This window comes from Lates calcarifer, linkage group LG5 (assembly GCF_001640805.2).
Source record: "Lates calcarifer isolate ASB-BC8 linkage group LG5, TLL_Latcal_v3, whole genome shotgun sequence".
NCBI classification, from domain to species: domain Eukaryota; kingdom Metazoa; phylum Chordata; class Actinopteri; family Centropomidae; genus Lates; species Lates calcarifer.
Genome location: NC_066837.1, coordinates 18,291,870 through 18,312,956, shown reverse-complemented (window position 1 = coordinate 18,312,956; position 21,087 = coordinate 18,291,870). Strand labels below are relative to the sequence as shown.

Sequence of the window (21,087 nt, the reverse complement as noted above, 5' to 3'; positions counted from 1 at the left end):
CAGGATTGATGAGAGAAAACTCCACTAGCATAGAAATCCCTTCATTTCTGCCAGGAGGCCTCCCGTGGGCAACTGGGGAAAAACAGAACAAAGTCAGCGGAGCTAGAGAAAAGAGGAGAGAGGAATATTGAACAAAGATGGCAGTCCTCCCTCCATCCCTGAATTTCTGTGTAATGACTGGAGTCACATCAACTAAATGCTCACTCTCTCTGTTGCTACTTAACATGTTCAAGCAGTTCTTTTCAACAAGCCTCATAAAACATTGTGTTAAACTAATAATGCACGTACTATGGTATGCATAGAAAAGTATCTGATATCAATAGATCATAAAGCACAGGTCTATGTGATAAATCTGCATGGTTTGTCACATTTATAGGTCCTCAAAACTGTATGTCTGTGGAGAGTAGACAGTTCAATTTTATTGTCATATTTGTTACTTTCTCCACATCCTAATGAATATATTCATGCATTCAGATCTGTCAATTTTTTTTTACCTCTTTTTTTTGGTTTATTATGAGTAGGTCACACTTCTTCCTTCACATGTCAAAACACATGTAATCAAAACAGATCGTAGCACCAACCCAAGAAAAAAAAGGTTCTTCAAATTCTTTCAAAAAAGCAAAAGGAAGACACACGTAACAACAACACTGAAAAAGTATGAAGGAAAAAATAGATGTCTATTATATCTATCAGCCAGTTGCTGTTCTTAAAAGCTCAGAGTAGCTGCTGTAGAGCATTAGTGAAACCCTCATCGTAAACACACGGTACAACAAATTATGGCAGAATGTTATTGACAGAAGCCCATTAAAATCTCATTACATTTCCAGCCATACAGTAACGGCAGCACATTGTGGCCAAGTAAATTGTGCTTGAGCTTGCTGGTGTGGTTATGAGTCTAATGGAAAATCTCAAAACCTTTCAGCACTCAGACGAAATTAAAATTGTGGTGAAATGTAGCTTCACCTTAATCTATACATTTCAACCCATGTGGCAAGGCACGCTAATGTTTTATACTGTATGACAATATTAAAGTCTGAAAGAAAACATCAGTGATAAATAAAGATGAAGATGAAGATCTGTTTTGTCATCTTGAATTAACCTTTAAAACTGTATCAGGTTACAAAAATTTCCTGCATGACTCCATCAGAAACTCTTATAACACTGTTCCAGCCAGACTTCACTGGAATGTAATGGGTGTGTGTTGGGGAGGGTTGAGACTATTCTTCTATAAATCAGAAATATATTGGGAACCATTGCTCTACAGTATTTACTGCTTATGAAGCATGCATTTCAATCCACACAAGTTTGATTTAAGCTAAAAACTAAAAAAAATTCACTTTCATAATAAAAGACTATAACGGGGCAAGCATCAACAAAGAGGAAAACTGCAAACTATAGAATGTGGAGAAAGGAAGGAAAAGCACTGTGTCTGACACCAGTGAATTTATTTTTATACTTTAGGACAGGAAGTCAAGGTATCTCAGAGACAAGATTTTTCACAAAAGGAAGTGACTCAGCAGTCCGCATCTCTGATGGTATGTTGCAGATTGAAGTATTGGAGCAGGGAGTGTGGGTGTGAGATAACAAACAGTGCAGGAGAGACATGAGAGTGTATTGGAAAGCAGACATCGTTCAGCGGCCATCAGCGAGAAAAGGCAAGAGGTAAGAGGAAAATTGCTTTTGTAATTAGCAGGCTGGTGTTAGTGCAGAAAAGATAAAACCTCAATGACAGAGGTAGATTTGTATGATGCTGTTATGTTTTTAAGTGTATGATTACACCAACTTAAACCAAGTGGCAGTGTGACTGACAGCAAGTTCTAAATCCTGGTGTGGAGAGTAGGGATATTAAGAAAATACTTTAAATTACTACTGACTGAAGATCTACAAAACAACAGTAAAGAATCACAATTGTAGAACAACTAAAATCTCCCACAGATGGTAAAAACTGTAAGTGAAACTGACATTTTCTGATGTGTCATTGAGCTTCAAGCACTACAACTAAAATCTTTCAACAATGGGGGATAAGCTTTCTTCATAACTTTTGTTGGCAAACTTCTATCAAGCCCTGAAGCCCTGTGAGGGAACTTTCTCAACTGGATTAAAATGACATTTCTGATGATTTTGTTTTGGCCCGAATGGCCACAGAGCTACTCCCTTGACACCAAAGTAATATAGCAGACTTGTCCTAAATTGACTGCCTCAGCATGGCACACTTTCCAACTTTATATAAGTGTAATTTTGTTGTATGTTGTATTTGGCTCAGGCTTGGTCCAGGGTAATCAACAACCAACAAAAATAGTTTCATGAAAAGAAGGTGCGGGAAGTTCTCTCTGGCAAAATGACAATATTCTTAAGATGTATGAAGAAGCTGTGGTGAACATAGTGTTTTGGTGGGGAAACAGGAAGCAGTATTATAAACTTGGGATGTGACATTCAGCTCAGGTTCATTATGAGTATACCTAGTATCGCTCCCATCAAATGTAAACATGATTGTTCTTCACTCAGAGTTAGATTACAGAGCATGATAGTGGCTGTGTTCCACAGAAAAATGACAGGAAAACATGAAGGAAATCTGAAACATGCAAAGGTACTTTCATCAGTTACATGCACCAAGTCTTACATGGTTAGTTTTAATTGGCCTATTGGGGTTTTTTCCATTATATGGCTGAGGATATGAATGATGTACATCTCCTGTTGTACATTAATTACAGTTAAATTCATCTGACACATTGTAAAAACAGAGATGACAATACTGGTGTTGCAAAAAAGGTGTGTTCTGAAAGTGACATTTCCACAAACATTTCCAAACTAACTCTAGTAACCATACAGTAAAGTTAGCTTAAAAAAAAAAAAAAAAAAAAAAAAAATATATATATATATATATATATATATATATATTTGATGCTGGGAATGTAGCATACAGTGTTTTGTTTTTTTTTTAAGAGTTTTAGGTTGAAAACAAGTGGTATGAGTGAATCAAAACATTAACCGTAAAATCAAAATGTTTAGTTAAAAGAACTGCAGACTCAGGTGATAATTCTGTGAGGCCTCATTGTCACAAGCAAAGCCTTCATTACATTATGCATCTTAATATTATAATCAAAATATTGATTACAGGCGCTTTTAAGCTGCATGACTGAATAGAACAAACTGAAGTAAACCTAAGTCAGCTATGTTTCTGTGTTGCCTCTACTGATAAACACCCATGAACAATTGTTAACTGCTTCTCCTGTTTCCTAGAGGAAAAGGGGAAAGTGTCAGTGACCTATCACCTAATGATTTTTCCTGTCTGCGTTTCCCTCTCTCTCGTCTGAGATCACAGTGCTCTACTTTCTGGCATTTCCCACAACAACCCTGCAGCCATTCTTTGTGTTGCTTCAGTAATTTCAGGTGACTGATTTGACCAGCCAGCCTACGGCTATCTCTCTTCTCAAACTTGTATTGATTTTGACTATCGCCCAGATTAGAGTTATATTCAAGACAAACAGTGCTCTGACAGCAGCAGACAAGCCCTGCCGCTTGCTGCTGAGGCTGTCAGACGAAAATGTAAAAGTCAGTGGGGAGGATAAGCACTAGATTAATTTTCAAACATGCTTTGATGTTTGTAATGACTTTAATATAAAGAGTGCATATATTTCTGGCATTTTGTCAAGTTAGGAAAATATTTCCCTTCCAGTGTAGGATGTGAGACTCCCCTCTTTGATGTAAGCAATGTGATGGAAGCCCACACCACTCTTTCCACCCAGTCTCCTAGAACAATGGTAGCTGTCAAATTTAAATATAGTACGGTAGTAACACACATACTGCACACAACTGTGTGTTTATTTGTGTTGTATGGAGGGGTTGCAAAGCAACATTTCTTGTCTTATGTTTACAAGCTTTTTCCCTTACGCCTGTCTGCGTCCTTCCTACTTTCCACTCCCCCACCCCTCCAACCACCCTCCCTCAGGTGGAAACCCCTCTCATCTCCAACAAGGACACCACTTAACACTTCAAATCCACCAGGATTGTTGTCGCAGGAACATATTATTGATGTTTGTCCGGGTGTTTTTCCATGTTGGTGACCTATAAGGCAAAGATAATGGATGACACTTCCTTAGCGCCTTCTCCAACCAGGGGAATTATCCTCATTCACAGGGTCATAGAGGTGTGGGAGCACTGATAGAGGCCATTTTCATCAGCAGTCGAACAGCTCATTTTATGCACTATCACTAATGGACAGGGGTATCATTTATGAAGGGTAATGCTTTTAAAGGGGACATCAATGGGTGCTAATGATCTGACCGGCACTCTGTTAGACGCAATCCTTTGCTGGATGACATTTAGACTCATACCTTTATGAGGTGCTTTCAGTGATGAACAGCGAGCTTATGAAAGTGATGTTGATGGCTGAATATTGTCCAGAGTTCTATTTTCACTGCTTCATTCACAGTGGAGATGGTGTATCCTTTAAGTGAATTTAGTTTCCATAAGGGGTTTGGTCCCCAACTTTTCTCTGCTTAACACAGCACCTTCCTGTCTAAGCCCAAAAAAAAAAAAAAAAAAAACATCTGGAGCCCATCTGGGATGATCTTCTCCCTTGTGAATTCTCTGCTCTCTTCACTGCTGATAAAGTCAAAATAAACACATAGTTCAATCAGTTCTTCCTTCCCTCATGCACTTAATTATTTATCAGAAATCAGAAACACTTGCATGCCGATTTGCGAGTGCTTTCTCACACACACACACACACACACACACAGACACACATATGTTTACTGTAGACACACCCCCCCCCTCTCATCACTGCCAGATTAAGGTCCCCACAGCACCCTGTAAACAAAAGCATAAATCACTGAAGCTTCTCCTCAACTGCTTGACTGAAATTCATGGTTCTCAGCTCCACTAAATCACAGTGGATGAGTGCCCAGGGGAGGCTGGAAGGCTAATACACACTGTCCATGAATACCATCAGCAGCGAGGCCAGTCCTATATGTCTAAACATAGTCAATTCAGAGATGGATGGGCCTAAGCTGAGCAGCCAAAGGGGAGGCGAGAACACCTATAAGGCTGCAGAGCATCTGATAATTGTACACAGGGTTTGGACTGAAAATGTAATACCAGGGGACAATTTGAAGGAGTGTGAAGAGGGATGGCACCTTCATGGTTAACACAAACACTTCAGTCCATCAGGTTTAACAATAAAAGAGGAGGGAATAGAAGAGGAAATGGGTTTGCTTCCCTGTATATGTGAAGGTCTTTACACACTGAGAGTCTATATATGGAGCTGCCACTGAACTAAATAGCAGAACCTATATAGTGTCAAGAGCATTAGTGTGTTATTTCCCTTTTCACAGACCTTAATGCATTCAGCACCTGAAGTATTACCTTCCTGTGGTTTATTTCAGTGGTGTAGTGCTAACATTGCTGTAAAAGTGTTACAGTGGTGAATCTGAGTTATGCAGGTTGTTGTTTTGTGTTTTAGATGCAATAGCTGCATGAATCCCTTCATTTTCATCAGATCACAATTTTAATCAGTCCGGTAAAAACTAATTTTACAGCTTCTCAGAGCCACTAGTGTGGCTGTAGAGTCTTGTTAATGCATCGTTCCTCCTCCTTCCTCATCCTTTATTTGTGATTTTCGTAGCAACTCGGATGCAGACTCACCTTGCCCAATTCAAGGTGAAGCACTAAAGCCTAATTAAAGGAGCTGCGTTTTAAGCACCAGCATGTGGACATCTGTGCAGCATTATTATTAAATGAAAAATAATTTTTCCATCAGACATGGATGGCTCATAAGAGGGTGGAACACATAGAGATCCTTGTGCGCTCTCACTGTAATTACCATAATCATTTCCTTTTTTTATAATTAAGGAATACACCCTCTTTAAATCCCTGGCAGAGAAAGCACTCTGTCTATAAGCACTACAGCGTGGAGTGGTTGTTAATCACACAGGAGGTCATCTTTTTCACTGAGGCATCCTATCATAAAACACCTTTAGAAGCTAGAATCTCATCTGGGAGTCGAGCCAAAATAAAGGATATGTTTGGGCTCAGTAATGCTGCAATAACACATCAGCAACTGCAAAGTGCAAGCAAACAGAAGAGGCTAATCCTCCGCGTTAGCAAACATTGGCGTCGAGTTTGAGCACGGCTCCACATTCGCTAAGAAGGTAGGCCAGCTACCCTGTACACTCTGAGCCAGATTAGCTTCCTGATTCTGCAAAAACATGCCTCTGATCTCCTCAGAGCTGGTTTCAGTGATAAACTCTCCCTCACACATAAATTTGTCCTGCATCAAAGCTGCTGACAAGACCACTGGGCTTACAGGAGGCATGGGATGTGTATCTAAATATTACATTTCACCTATTTACAGTCCAAACAAAAAATAACAAGGATCCCTGAGATGGCTGTTCCTGCACAGATTAGAGAGAATTATGGTTTGTATAACTCTGATCATGTGGGACAGAATGATGTTGAGCTGGTCAAGAACAACAGCTTGAATTTGATGAATCTATGAATCATATGCATGAACAGTGACAATGCTGATAACATCATTGTGGTGCTGCTTACTAAACTGAATGTATCAAAATAGATTTATAGAAATTATGCCTGCGTACAGTTCAGTTAGAGTGTTCTCTATATATTTTTAGGGCCACACCTTTTCAACAGTGGTGGAACAAATTGCAAATCCTGATTTTTGGCTTAGTTGTTATAATTCAGTGCACAGAATGAGAAACTGGACAATGATAAACAGAGAATGAGAGGGGCGCTGGGGACAGCAGGGGACAGGCAGGTGAGGATGAGGGGGAATGGCGGATCCCAGCTGGTGACGGCAGCAGGAGGATGAATGGTTGAGCCTGAGAGTGAGTGTGTGAGGCAGGAGCAAAACGACAGGGCTGGCACAGAGGTTCTAAGGCACAGGAGGCACGGATTAGCAAAAGCAAGTAGCAGCAACACTCTAGAGAAACTTGTGACAGAAGCACAAGAGAACAAAGTGGCCACTGAGTGTGCTAACAATCTGGCAACAAGTGGAAGGTGAGCTGGGGTATTTGCATTGATTGAGAGCAGGTGTGTAGCTTGGGCCATGTACACAGGAAACACACACACACACACACACAGACAAACACAGGGGGATGAGACACAGGGGAATGTAGAGAAACACAGGAAAAATAACAGGGTCACAACCAAGGTGTGACATGGCCTATACCAGTAACAACAGAGAACAATGGCACAGCCAGGAGGTGAAGTTTCCCCTTTTGGCAAGTTTAAACTTGTTTTTATTCCCAGAAAATATGTTCATACTGGAGGTGTGCCCTTTATGTAGTAGAGGTTGCTGTTTTTTGTTTTTGTTTTATTATCATTATTTTTGTTACTTTGCCATAACATAGGACAAGAATCTCCCCATAATCTTTAAATCAGAGTATTCCACTGATTTAGCATGACAGTCCTATACTTCTTCCTCTCTGTCAAAACCTGGTGCCTACATTATCCACAATGCAAATTGACTGATAACTGTTCAGTGGTGTGTTGTGCTAACAGTGGCTAATGCAACCCCTAATGTAGATGAGGAGCAGGCAACAAAGGTCTGGCAAGTTCACTTTTTTTTTTTTTTTTTCATTTTTAGAATTGTAGTCCTCAAGTTTGTAGTCTCTCAATTTCACACTTCATCAGACTTTATGTAACGCCCTGACCTGAAGCCAGAAAAGGCTTTATAGAACTTTTATTTTTCACATAGGCAGTTGTACTTTCCAATACCATTTATCTTTTTTAACCGAACTGTTGTTGCCATGCATAGATATTCCAGAGAGAAAGTATTTCTAAAGCATTTAATCCAGGACAATAAGACTGGATTTACAGCTCTACAATCAATCAGGTAATTAAAACTTTATTTGTATAGCAACCATAAATAGATTCACAGATTAATGCAATTCAAAGTTATTTACAGATGACTGACAAGCCAATAATAAGACAGCACAGGTATAAGCAGTGAAACAATTTAAGACCAATGAGAAATTGAAATGATAAAAATGAAACAATAATAACAATAAAATAGATTACAAAAAAGCAGTACAGCACCAATGTTGAGATGTAGGTATCATATGCTTTTCGTGTCGATAACAACAGCATTTTGTCGCAGGATGGTTTTTTCTCCAGCCTCAAATCCCTCATAGTCCTGTTCTTGCCAGCTGCAGCAGGCAGCTGCACTACAATCAAGATTATTGAATTGCATCCTTTTGAAGCTTGTAACAGCCTGTAGATTATGCTGAGATTGATGTAACATGAGGCCACAGATGGCAAAGCACAATGCTCCTTAATGTCTCAATGTTCATGTGGTAGCTGCAGCTTTTTCTAACCACAAGAGGGTAATTTCTGCAACAGTGTAGCTTTGTGTGTCGGTATGATTGCAACAGTGATGTCGAGTCCTTTCAAACACGAGTGGAAGTGAAATGACCTTTAAAATCATATAATCTCAGAGAGAGAACCAATTATCTGCATTTACGGCTCAAAGATGTCATTTTTCATTGATCTGACGGGCTTTGTGGATTTTCCCACTGCAACATGATTTAATGTTGATGAATAGCATGTTAAAGTGGTGTGTCAAAAACAGAGAACTGCTGAGCTTACGAACAATACACCATTAACCTCTCCTGTCTACATTTTCTGTCACTTGTCTACTTTTGAAAGTTTTTGCTCCTTTTGATTGTGAAAAGGTCATTTATGACCATCAAGAATAAAAGATAGCGTGGGCAGTAATCAACTCTTCTTTCAATCACACAAGCTTAGAAAATATCGCTCACTGACATTATAGAGCCTTGTAGTCATATGTAAATAGTGTTATAGACCTAGATGGTGCGGCTGTGGCTTAAGAGGTAGAGTAGGTCGCCCCCTAATCACAGGGTCAGTGGGTTGACCCCTTGCTCATGCAGTCCACGTGCCTAAGTATCCTTGGGCAATATTGTGAACCTCAAATTGCCCCCAATGGAATACTATCGGTGTGTGTATGTGTTAGGGCACTGCTATATGAATGCGTGTGTGTGTGGATGGGTGAATGGGATCTGTAGTGTGAACTGTCTTGAGTGGTAGATATGACCAAAGAAGTACTGAATAAATGCAGTCATTTACCATTTAAGTGGCTTCTAGGGTTTGGTCTTGAATATATTACTCATTACATGCTACATAAATATTTATCAGTCAGTGGTGGGTTTAAAATAAATCTTATTTGCTCAGTAATTAACACTTTTAACTAAACAGCTACTTGATCTGTGTTAAACCAATTAAAATTACTGCATATACAAAACTCTTTAAAACAAAGCAGAGACATTTGTATTCCTCAGTGTCCTGTCTATCCTCATAGCCTTTTGCTTGTAAATGAATGTTTGGGATGCAAGACGCAACAGGACCCAGCAGGGTAAGCCAGAGACTGTGCCAGCTCAAAATGCTGACAGATGCAAAAACATCTTTCACACCCTTCCCATTAAATTACCAGATGTGGGATGTGTGAATTTTATTGTATAGAAATAAATTGAAAATAAATTCCAGTGGACACTCATTCAAGTGACTTCCTGCCCCTCATCTCGTTGTATTATATAAGACTGAGCTCAGCTTCCTGGATCCTAAATTGAACAATACATATCATTTCTGTTCAGTCCAAAAGTGTGTATAACTACTCTCAGCCCATCAGGATGGTTTTTCCCATTCCTGAGTACTCTCTCTCTACGGTGGACCCTCCAATAAACCTTCCAACAGACATTAACTGTGTGATAGCAGTCTTTATGGGTGGAGAGGTTCGGGTGGTGTGTTTATGGGTGCAGCGAAGCCTCAAGATCAGCTCATAAATGCGATTCATGATTGTGTGTGATGGAGATGTCCTCGAACTTTAAGGGCTCAAAGAGAGGGCGCAGACGGAGGAGTTTGGGGAGGGACAGCAAAGTAGTTTCGTCATGTGTCGGTGTGATCTCAGGATGGAAAGGCTGTTAGGAGCAAACATTAGTTTTCATCTGGAGCTCAAGCTCAAGGGTAAACTGTGCATGCTGGGCCAGGGACTACAGAATAAGTTTGTGTGTATCTATCAGCCCAACAGTTATCATCAAGTTAGGTGATGTGAGGGGAAAATGGCATCTTGTTGGAATATCTGATCATATTTTTAAGTGTTCTGAGTGACTGTCAGCATATGTGTGCCTGTGTTTGTTGGTATACAGTAAAGATATGTCTGTCAGCTTGAGAGTCCCAGGTGTTATGAAGGATGTCTTCCTCTCAGATGGTGATGTCTGTACATGTACCTGAGTGACTGTGTTTGCTGCTGAGGCACATTCTGTCTTTTTGCACCACACCTCTGTGTGAAGTGTATGTGAATGCTACTGATCTTATATCAATAACTGACTTTGCTGAGGCTTTTAATACTGCTTATGTCAAGGCCTGGTATACGATCGGATTGTCGTGCTGATAAAGTCTGTGAAATAGCAGGAACTTGTTTCAGTAACAGTGAGTTTATATTGTACTATTATGTGGTAATTATTAAGATTTATATAAACGGTGATCCTATATTGCTGCAGCTATGACTTTGAGAAACACATGCTGTAAGTAAACAAGGGTCTCAGCAGGCATTTCTCCATGTTCCTTTTAGACTTTCACAGTGCTGTAAAGCATGCCATACAAATAATGTGTGGAGATTGTTCGCCTGTGTTGTATTCATCAATACAAACTACAAATGTAAGCCTGAATCGGTTTTCCCAGTGCTCCCTTAGTCACTGCAACAACTTGTATACATATTTATTTCGCTGTGCATCAGTGCATCAGTACAGATCAGGTTGCAGCACTAACTGTGTTAGCTTTCTAAAACTACATGTATCTTCTAGAAAAACACAAACACACATATGTAACTGGCATTGCACATGTCACTGCATGTTCCTGGTGAAGGTAGCTGTAAACACTGCTCAGAGTATTTGATCACACCCTGCAGCATGTAATTATTAACTTGCTGTGTGTACAAGGAAAGTCCCAGATACATGCCACACCCCGCACTTTTCAGTAAAAACGACAACTTTTATAATGAGTATCATGATTTCTATCTGTGATTTGTATATACAAAGCAGAGGAATTCTGTTTTCCACAGGATCTATAAACCCAGTGTGATAGAAATCAGAATGCTGTGTGTTTCTGGTCTCTTCAGACTTTTGTCCCTAAAAAAAACACTACAGCTAAAGCCTACAATCATTGCCCTGCAGAGATCCACTGAACCGCTCCTGTGACAGTTTGGGAAAATTGGCTCAATTTTATTTGAGTGGCGAATCACTTGCTACCTGTGTGCAGCCACTCCAACAAAAAACTTTTTTTTTAGTTCAAGCTGCCTTGTTTCCTTGCTCAAGAAACAAATTCTGTACAATTTAGAGCCGTGCTTTCTCCTCTTCTCCTGAACTCCCCTCACTTATGGCTCTCGCAGGAGGAGGGGGTAGCATTGATTGCATCCTGCCATTTTCTGGATGTCACGAGTCACCACTAATGGCTCTACTAAGCACTACAGCCATGCCACTGATGGCTGGAATCACTAGTCAGAGCTGTTGAGAGGGGAGGGCACGTAGAAAGACTGAAAGGGCAAAGATGTGAAGTAATGCTCAGGGTGTGTTTAATAGACCTGCACAGCAGGCTTTCCTCTCTCATTTTAACTGTTCTTTAAATGTTTAACTGGAAATTCTGCTGTTTACTTCAAGTTGTTCTGATAACAATGAAGGAAAGAAAGGAACAGTCATGGTCCAAGTGAGGGGAAGGTGTGGCAGTAAGAGTGGGGAATACCAAAACAACCTGGCTGTTAACCTGACCTAGAAAATACTGCACTTAACTGAGAACAATAGTAATCGTGAAATTGTAATGTCGTCTGAGCTAAATCCTCTATGAATATTATATGGTAAATTCATCTGTCAAATGAATGGGAATTCACAAAGCTGCCTGGTTTATGTTGAGAGGTGAAACAGTTTTTGAAAAGCCAACAACAAGCACTGCTCAGTGCAACAAGCCACTTTTACAGAGTGAGTGTACGCTGCACAGCTGACCCAGATACAGTACAGCTGAGATATGTTATCTCAACACTGATCCGTGTAAAGATTATTTTTTCAGTAAATTGTAAAACATGACCAATGCACAAGCAAACATATAGCGCTCATATTATAATTCCTTGCTATTGCCTTTGAAAAGTCAACAGAAGTGAGACTTGGGACTGAGTGAAGTTCATTTAAATAGCCCAGTATTATAATTATACAGTCTGTCTCCAAGGATTTTCCCAGGCCCACAACAACCGCAGCAGTTCCCATACTTGTTCCAGCTGTCTGTGAGGAACAGAAACAGTAAATGACTGTTCAAACACACAAGTTAACGGTGTGTGATATCAAGCCCAAAGTCATATTTCTCACGACATGTCTAGTGACTCTGAATGCCTTCCTCTTTTTACATTGTGGTGATTTATCCGCTATTTAGGAAAACCCAGACGTCTACTGCACATGTTCACCCTTCAGGAGTTTTTGAGCAAGTTGTGGTTGTGTGTTTATGGTACACAGCATTCAGTCACAAGACCTTAACGCCATTAGTGCTAATATTTTTGTCAGTTGACCAAACACATCTTTGAGGCTGTTAAGTAAAAACTGATTCAGATTTGTTACAGCCACAGCTGACTTTGCTTATCTGTATATAATGTAACATTTTAAACCTGATGTAAAATCTGTTAGTTCCAATATAAAACATGGGGACATCAGCGCAGCAGCAGGTTAAATGGAAACTCACAGTACACTGGTACAACATATTGCATCTGAGATTTACAGAACTTTTTGAGTTAAGTTTTAGTACAGCTTAGACTCCTTAAATGTTGTTGAGGCTGAGCTTTAGTGGGATTTTGGGGAGGTGGGGTTAACAGCTAAAGTCTTCAACGGGAATTAGATACACAGGAATTATGAATGCTGACTCTTCGAGGTTCTGAGGCAATGGAAGATCAAGAGCTCATGTAGTGCAGTAATCCCAAACGGGTTCAAGAAAACACTCATTTTCTGTCATTTAGAAACCTCGCAACTTCTGTCTGGTGTTATGCACTGAGCTGCATAACACCTGTTCATTTTGTATTGGTTGTAATTAGAGCATAAGCCAGTGTTTCTGGTTATTTTGCACCCACAAGTGATTCATCTAAAAGAAGTGACATCCAGGATAAGTTGCATAAATCATTCTTTTGTTCTAAGCTCAGTGACACTGCATCTTTGACATTATCCAGGCGCTACTAGGAAAAAAAAGTTTCTGCCAGTGTGACAATTTTCCAAAAAACATAATGTGTGATCCTTCAGCTTCACCAGTTGCCAGACTTGGAGATGTGAGGTTTTCACCTTACTGCAACAAAATCTACCCAACTAATCACCATAGCAACAGGTCCAGAGAGCGACTCAGAACACCACTGGACTCTCTTGAGCGCCAAATTACTGTTGAACTTAATGTGACAGATACTAAACAACTTTAGCGGTTTTACTGCAAATCATGTTAAAGCCACAGATAAAATTCAGTGTTATGGGTAATCTTGGCCCCACAGCAATTAAGTACAGGAGAAAACCAGGCATACTGTGTAAATAAGCTGTAAAGCTGCTGTCATGCAGGGCAGGGAAGGCCTGAGAGTTTGACAGCATGTTTTTCTTTATGATATGAGGCAGTAAATTATAACAGTATATATAACAGTGTATAGCAGTATAACAATCATATTTGTGTTTTACAAGTTTGTGTAGGCGTGTGCAGACAAAGCACAAAATATAAACCTGCTCCAACCTGCTCTACTGCAGATCTTCACTGGCCCAAAAGCCCCAGGTTTACTTGGTGTCATTTAGTTTGTTTAATCGTAGTTTCTGGACAGATAAGTACAATAAGCACAACACACGTTACTAAGGCACGGTTAATAACCAGGTAATGATGAGTAGCTATGAAAAATAAAATGTGTGTTCTGAGTTGTCAATGAAAAACATTATAGCCTACAAATTATGATCAAATGAACAGCTCAGCAATAACAACTGCAGGATTGCATGAATCAGCTGGCTGACAGATGACTAATACAGGAGTGAAAGCTCTGAAGTGATGCAAAGTGAAGGCTGTTAATACAAATAGGAAAATTACAAAGGCGGGGTCACCAGCTATGGAAAGCTGTCATGGGGTAAATGCATTCTGTTGTGAGTCAGTTAAATTTCAGTGAAATGATTGTATTGTAGGTTACATGAAGGGTACTCACGTGGTTACAAATATACAGTCAGATGAGGTCTTGAGGACAATAAAACAAGACAAGCAGTGTTGTGATGTGGGCCAGCCTGTTTTTTCAAGATTCAATACTTTATTGCCACATTAACTAGTATGCTCATAAAAGCATAAAGACCTGCAGTCCAAAGACAGGGCAAGGGACAGTACAACAGAAGTCAGATAAAAGGATAGATAATGATAATAAATGTAAAACATGCAACATAATAAAGCACCCTTGAAATCTGCACCAGGTTGGGTACTTGCAGGTACCTGACAGGTAGAAGTAAACATGAGAATGGAAAAACTGAAATGTTTTTTTAGACACCTAAACCAGTATAATTTTATCAAGCCTTTGTGAATGCCTATAAAACAAACTTTCATTCCTAAATTCATCAGTCAGTCCAAAACTAAGAATTCAGCTGACTGACAGACATGGCTTGTCATTTTGGATACACAGCCAGACAATTATTGCAAAATCAAAAATCAAAACCTTTGTGTCACTTTGCACCACATCAGCAAAAAGTGGGAGCTGACTGAGCTAGCAGCTAACCTCAGACCAGCCATTATACAAGGTGAGCAGTGACTGTGTAGCCTGTGTGTAATTGACACCACAGAAATGGATCAGGCAGACTTGAGGCATTTTTTTAAAATCAAATTGCATGCAGTTCCTTCTGGAGCCACAAAAGAATTTACACAGTATCACACCCTGAGAGCAAAGTGGAGTTCCCCTTAAACAGGTGACACAAAAGGGCACTAAGAGCAAAAACAGTACTATGTTAAAAAAAAAAAGAAGAAGAAGAAGAAAACACTCACACACACACATATACACACAGTCTTGTCTTCATGACTTCATGAGACATTACATTGACGAACATTAATTTCCTGGAGGCTTACTTTTACCTATCCCTAACCTTTAACCCCTTGATGCCTGAATTTATTTACAATTGTATAAAAAAAATTTATTTGTGTTTTTGCTTTCAAGCTGATGCTAAATTAAGTAGAGATTGTTAATTTGTCTATAGCACATAAAATAGATGTACATTTTGGTATGACAATAGGCATTAATGGTAACCAATGGTAAATTTTTTATTGAAGCCACAAAATTGCACAAACCAGCATTGGGGGAATGCATATGCTATCTTGGCTGCAGTCTGAATGCAAGTGGTATGATGCGAATTCGCGACAATTGGCGTTAAGAGGTTAAACATGTCTGCACCATATAAATTAATGATTTACATTATGGGGACTTGCTCATTGTCCCCATAAGGAATACAAGTCCCCACAATGTGAATATGTAAATAGACTTAGGTTGAGTAATACCTAGAGCTCACACACATCTGTGTCAAAGACTGCACCGGTGTGGGTGTAGTGCTATGCTATTTGTAATACTGTAAGGAAAGAATATACTACTCTAGAAAGTTAGCATGGTCACAACATTCCATCACCATGATTTAGAGGTAAAGAAATCAGAAACATGTTGCTCTCATTACAAAGTGATACACCAGGAATGTATGTGCTTGGATTTACAACATACTATATTGCATTGTCTTATAGCTAAAGCTGAGCCAGGATTTTCTATTACTTTTGCCAACATCATCAGCATTGTCTCCCCAGCTGAGCCAGTGCAATGCTTTCATTGAAATAAATGAGGAGGATGGATTGTTTTTTCATGCAGTGTTGCTTCCATACAGAGAGATGAATAGATAATTACACATGGCGACTCTATGTTTGTAATCACAGCCAGAGCTCTCCACTAGGGATGTATGTATGGATTTTCTGCATCTTAGTGCACTCAAATTTGCATGTACTCTACATATTCAGGATCCCTCACCATAGTTACCTACAACCTGTGGGGTCTTCCTCCACATTTAGCTCTTATTACGGGAGATGTGATTGGGACCTGAAATAGAAAATGTTTACACAGAGGAAGGACATAAGGTGAACACATCTACCGGGGCCTTTTGCAACATTGATTCTCTCTCTGGGTTGCTGAAATTTCTCATCTTAAGTGTCTGAGGTCTCTTTGGCAGGCGCTGCTCTGCTCTCTATCACTCTGTGTGTCCCAGTGGTGAATTAAGTAAATGACTATGAGTTACTTTGTCTCTGTCACAAACAACTCTCTAATTAACACTCATACTGTAACTGTAAAGAATCAGTGTTTATTATGACTGAACATTTATCATACAGATGCACATGTGAATGTTTTTAAAGGATGAGGCTGGCATCATCTCACAATACAAAAAGAGCTGTGACTCTCGTTTCTCAGTCCAAACAAATGTATTAGCTGTGAAATAACATATATCCTTGCACAATTAAACAAATGGAAAAACACAAAGACAGGAAGCAAGAACACAAGCTACACACAAGGAATGATTCTAATTCTGAATTCTGAAGTGATTTAGAAATAAAACAGGAAGTAAGAGTCTCACTGTGGACGGGTCATGACATTATATTTGGCTACATTGATTTTGCTCTCTATTAGTTACAAAATAACACATTTAACATGTTTGCATGTCATACAACGTGACAGTGAGGGAGGGGTATTCAGTTTGTTGAAATCTGCCCTCTCACTGTAAGATGCCACTAAATCCTACATGCTGGTCCCTTAAAATGAATTTTTGTAGTAGCTTTCAGGCAGGTTAAAGGTCAAAGCAAAAGGTAACAATCTTTATGTTCCCCTATCTAGCATTTATAAGCAGTATATAAACATTTAGTAAATTAATTATAACACACTATAATGTAATGTCATCAGTTGTAATAATAGAAAATATGTCTTTACAGTAGGAAATTGACAAATACTGTAAAGGAATAACTTAAAATACCTTTACATCAGCTCATAATTACATTGTTGTGTGTTAAAAACTATTTATTGAATGAAAAATTACAGCTGATAATGATGGGGAGACTTGAAGTAAAGTCAAAAAGAAATAAAAAGCTGCACCTCTTTGTTTTGCTATGTGTGGTGTAAAGCAGAGGTGGTACTGATAAGAATGCGGTATGTGGTCACAAACATGAGCTAGTGTTTGTTTACCTGCCAGACTTGTGCACTTAGTTAAATAAGCAAAGTTTTGACCATTGTACTTGTGTGTGTTACTGACACGTACTTTATCATTATTTGACTGCTTCCCATGAAATGACTGAATTTACAGTAAGACTCAGTGGAGTCCTTAACTGAGTGAGAGTGACTCTTCTGTGTATAATAGACAAAAGTGCTTTCCCTGTGGCTATTGCCATGGAGTTTGAACAGTATCAAACAGACATAATGAGCTCATGGCAAAAATCAATGTGAATGTTGAATGCAGGGAAATGAAGCAGCGAAAGACTGCCGCAACACATCAAAGGCAGACATACAAGTCTCTGTTTGTGGCAGCTTCTACAGCTTTATGAATTGGCTCTCAATCCCTTTCTTTCTGTTTCTTTCACTTTCTTTTCCTCTTACACGCTCTATTGCTCAATACAGACACACAAACATGCAAACACACACACACACACACACACACACACACACAGAAAAACTAAAGACTTCCTCTCCCCTACCATTGTCATTCAGGTTCCAGCACTCACCCTTCACAGTGATAAGCTGTTAGCCTTCCTGGTAATTCCTCTTCATAATTCTCTAATCATTAACGTTCTACACTTAAGGAAAAGTCTGCAGGAAGATACGTGTACACAACAGCACTGTAAGGAGACTACAAGCACTGGAGAAGAGCTGGACAGAAGCACTAATACTCCTCAGGTCAGTTCCACTCAGATTTAACCCAGTTTTGAAATCTTAACAATCTAAAACATGTTTGACTCAGCCTGCTAAGATCAATGTTTAAACCTGACTGAGATAGGTTTTAATTTGATTGTTCTCCATGTTACAGTGAAATGCAAAAGAGCTGACAATGGGGGTCACAGCTTTGCAAATACTCTTGCTTGTGCATGCATTCACTTTGACAACACAAGGTATGTGAGACTATTTTAAACAAGTTTAAATTGGGAGGTTGTTATGTTCTAATAATGTAAGATGTAACAGTATGATATGAACAATAATGCAAAGATAGAAAGGAATCAACATGAAGCTTTTGGTTCAGTTTATTCAATATCTGTGTCTGTCTTTACAGAGTATGTGAGACTAAGTGTGAGTCCCAAGATCACTGCAGAGCATGGCAAACCAGTTACCCTGCAGTGCAACGTGTCCTCATCTCTTAATGGACTAAAGATTAAACACATTGGATGGTCCAACAGCAAAATGTCTTGTTCTGTGGACAGTGAAGGAAACATAACATACCAAAAAAGTCTATTAAATGACTTCCATTGTGAGTATAAAGACGGAAAATTTTCCCTCATCTTCGAAAAAGTGGAGCCACACGCAACAGAAGAGCCCTACGGATGCAAACTTCGATCCAACCAGGGAATACAGTATAAAACTACAGCTGTGGAGTTACAAGGTCAGAGTCTACATCTTTTATATTTAAACAAACAGTGACATGTCTTAACAACACCTGCAAAAGAGCTGTAATGAATGTAAATAATGAGACTGGTTTGCACTGGTTACAGTGGAGGCATGATATTCATCATATTCAAGTTCTTGACTTAAAGGTGCTCCATGGAGTTTACTTGCAAACAAGCAAAAATTATTTTTACATTAAATGTTACTTTCCAAAACATCCTTGTGTGTGTGCCCAAGACAAACAAATCATAAAACTGCTCTATATCACTGCTAGTGGTCCAGAAATCCACAGGGAGCCTTTAAGTGAAAGTACTAATACCACTACGTAAAACCATTCCAAGTAAAATTCAAATGTATAATAACGTGTATAATTTTCTCATGTAAAATTATAGAGTTGTTAATAGCAAAATCTGGCCATAGTTTTATATTTTCATATTTACTATTAGTATTATCAGTATTATTACAGATGCACTGACAAAGCTTGTGGTGTAAGAACCATTTCTTACCATTTTCTAATGAGACAAACTTTGTAAGATGTATATAAATTATAACTTAAATTTTAACTATTGCTGTTATTATTGGTAATAATAATGTGTTAATGTTTTACACAGTAGAGTTTGTTAGAGCAACCTTTGAAATTTTCAGGTTGTAAAGCCATAAAGACAAAGCAAGTTATGGGAGAGGAAGATGCCAGGACACCAGGAAAATTATTGATTTTACAATTTGCAACGCAAAACTTGTCTTTTTAACGTGTTATGCGCTAATCCAAAACACATGAATTACTGAATTATTGACTACTGATAAAGACATAAGTTACAACTCACAAATCATAATAAACAACCAGAATGCTATTTAATGTAACATCTGATTGAGCCAATATTAACTCCTTTATGCATCATATTTCCATGTGTTTTGGGAGTAAAGTACGTGTAGTAAGTGTAAAATAACAAATAATGGAGTAAAAAGGCACAATACTTATCTGAAATGTAGTGCAGATGAAGTGTAAAGCAGTATAAAAAGTACCTTATAACTGCAGTCAAGCATAGCAAAGGATTAAATGTACTTTCCACCACTGATCCCTTTTGATTGGCATATATTTGATGGTGGTATGAATCAGTGAGGCGTGGTGGGTTTTTAATGGTTTCACATGAGCGCATCAAGTGCTTCTAACATTAATGCATCTCAAAACTCGTCTCTGGATTTCCCCTCAGAGTGCTGTGCGAACGTGGAGGGTGATCTAACAAGCGATGGTCCTATTTGCACCTTCAGCGATGTCTATCCAGACGGAGATGTGCACTGGTTTCATGGCTCCCACAATCTCTCAGGCGGGTTTACAGTGCGTAAAAGTGTCGACAAAGGCGGTTGGCTGACTGTCCGTAGCCACCTGAAGAGGAAAAGTTCAGATGTGCCCTACAACTGTTCTTTGTGGAGCAGCAAATCTGGTAGATACATTGCAAGTACTTTGGTCGGGGGTAACGCCAGAATATCCGCTATTTCATCCTCACATAGCAAGTCGCAAGGACCTATGTGGATAGTTCCATGTGTTTCAGTCTTACTTGCTGTCACACTGAAATAATTGATATGTCATAGTATATCCAACATCATGGAGTGTGATATCAGAATGAGGCCTTGATTTATGTTGATTAAGAACAATGAGGTACTGAGATTTATGTTTTCTTTAAAAATCCAAAGCATCTTCAGTTATCTGAGTCAACTTACTTGTTCAAAGGGTGTACTTTTCTTCCCTTTTAGCTCTTGACTCTTGGTGAACAAGGAAATTACAGACTACTGAGAGCTGATAACAAGGGAGCTGATAATCATTACACAAAAAATTATTAAAATACCTTTGTTGTTTTGTTTCGATGGAGAGTCACAGATGAGGGAGCAGGGCTTATTGGTTTCATTATATTTTCAGAAAACAACAAAGACACACAGAAACTCACACAGACACACTTTCATATAACCACAAACAAACAAGAAATTCTTTTGGCTACTGGCTCAATTTAGTCTTGAGCTATAACCTGTCTAGCCACAGATTATTTTCAGGAGTGTGTATTTATTTCTGAAAGAGCAAGATGAAAATATCAGTTGACAGGTGTGTCCACCATGTGTCTACATCACAGCCATGCGCGGTGTGTGTGTGTGTGTGTGTCACACGAGTGTGTGAGTAAATCTGTCCATCTTGAGCAGAATGCAGACCTCAAAAGACAGGCTCTGCTGTAAATTCCCTTCAGAAACAATGAAGTCTTTGTGTGTGAAATATCAAATAGCTGAACACAGGAACTCCAAGTCATGCAACAACTCTGAGGTTTTTGGTTGGATGCTGCCCTCTGGTGAACGAGTTGTGACTGGTGATGTAGGTGGCTGTGGCTGTCATACAGCTAAACAGAGGCCAAAGGTTTGTAGTTCTCACAGAATGTAAA

General features: G+C 39.1%; 1 protein-coding gene across 1 annotated transcript; it reads left to right on the top strand.

The window, feature by feature from the left end:
• Positions 1 to 1,563: 1,563 nt before the first annotated feature.
• On the top strand, positions 1,564 to 20,416 carry LOC108875952 (uncharacterized). The gene is made up of 5 exons (XM_018665190.2): positions 1,564 to 1,662; positions 17,872 to 17,965; positions 18,096 to 18,177; positions 18,336 to 18,662; positions 19,876 to 20,416. The coding sequence occupies exons 3-5, from the start codon at positions 18,117 to 18,119 to the stop codon at positions 20,238 to 20,240; spliced, it is 753 nt and encodes a 250-aa protein (XP_018520706.1). The 5' UTR covers positions 1,564 to 1,662; positions 17,872 to 17,965; positions 18,096 to 18,116; the 3' UTR covers positions 20,241 to 20,416.
• Positions 20,417 to 21,087: the final 671 nt, after the last annotated feature.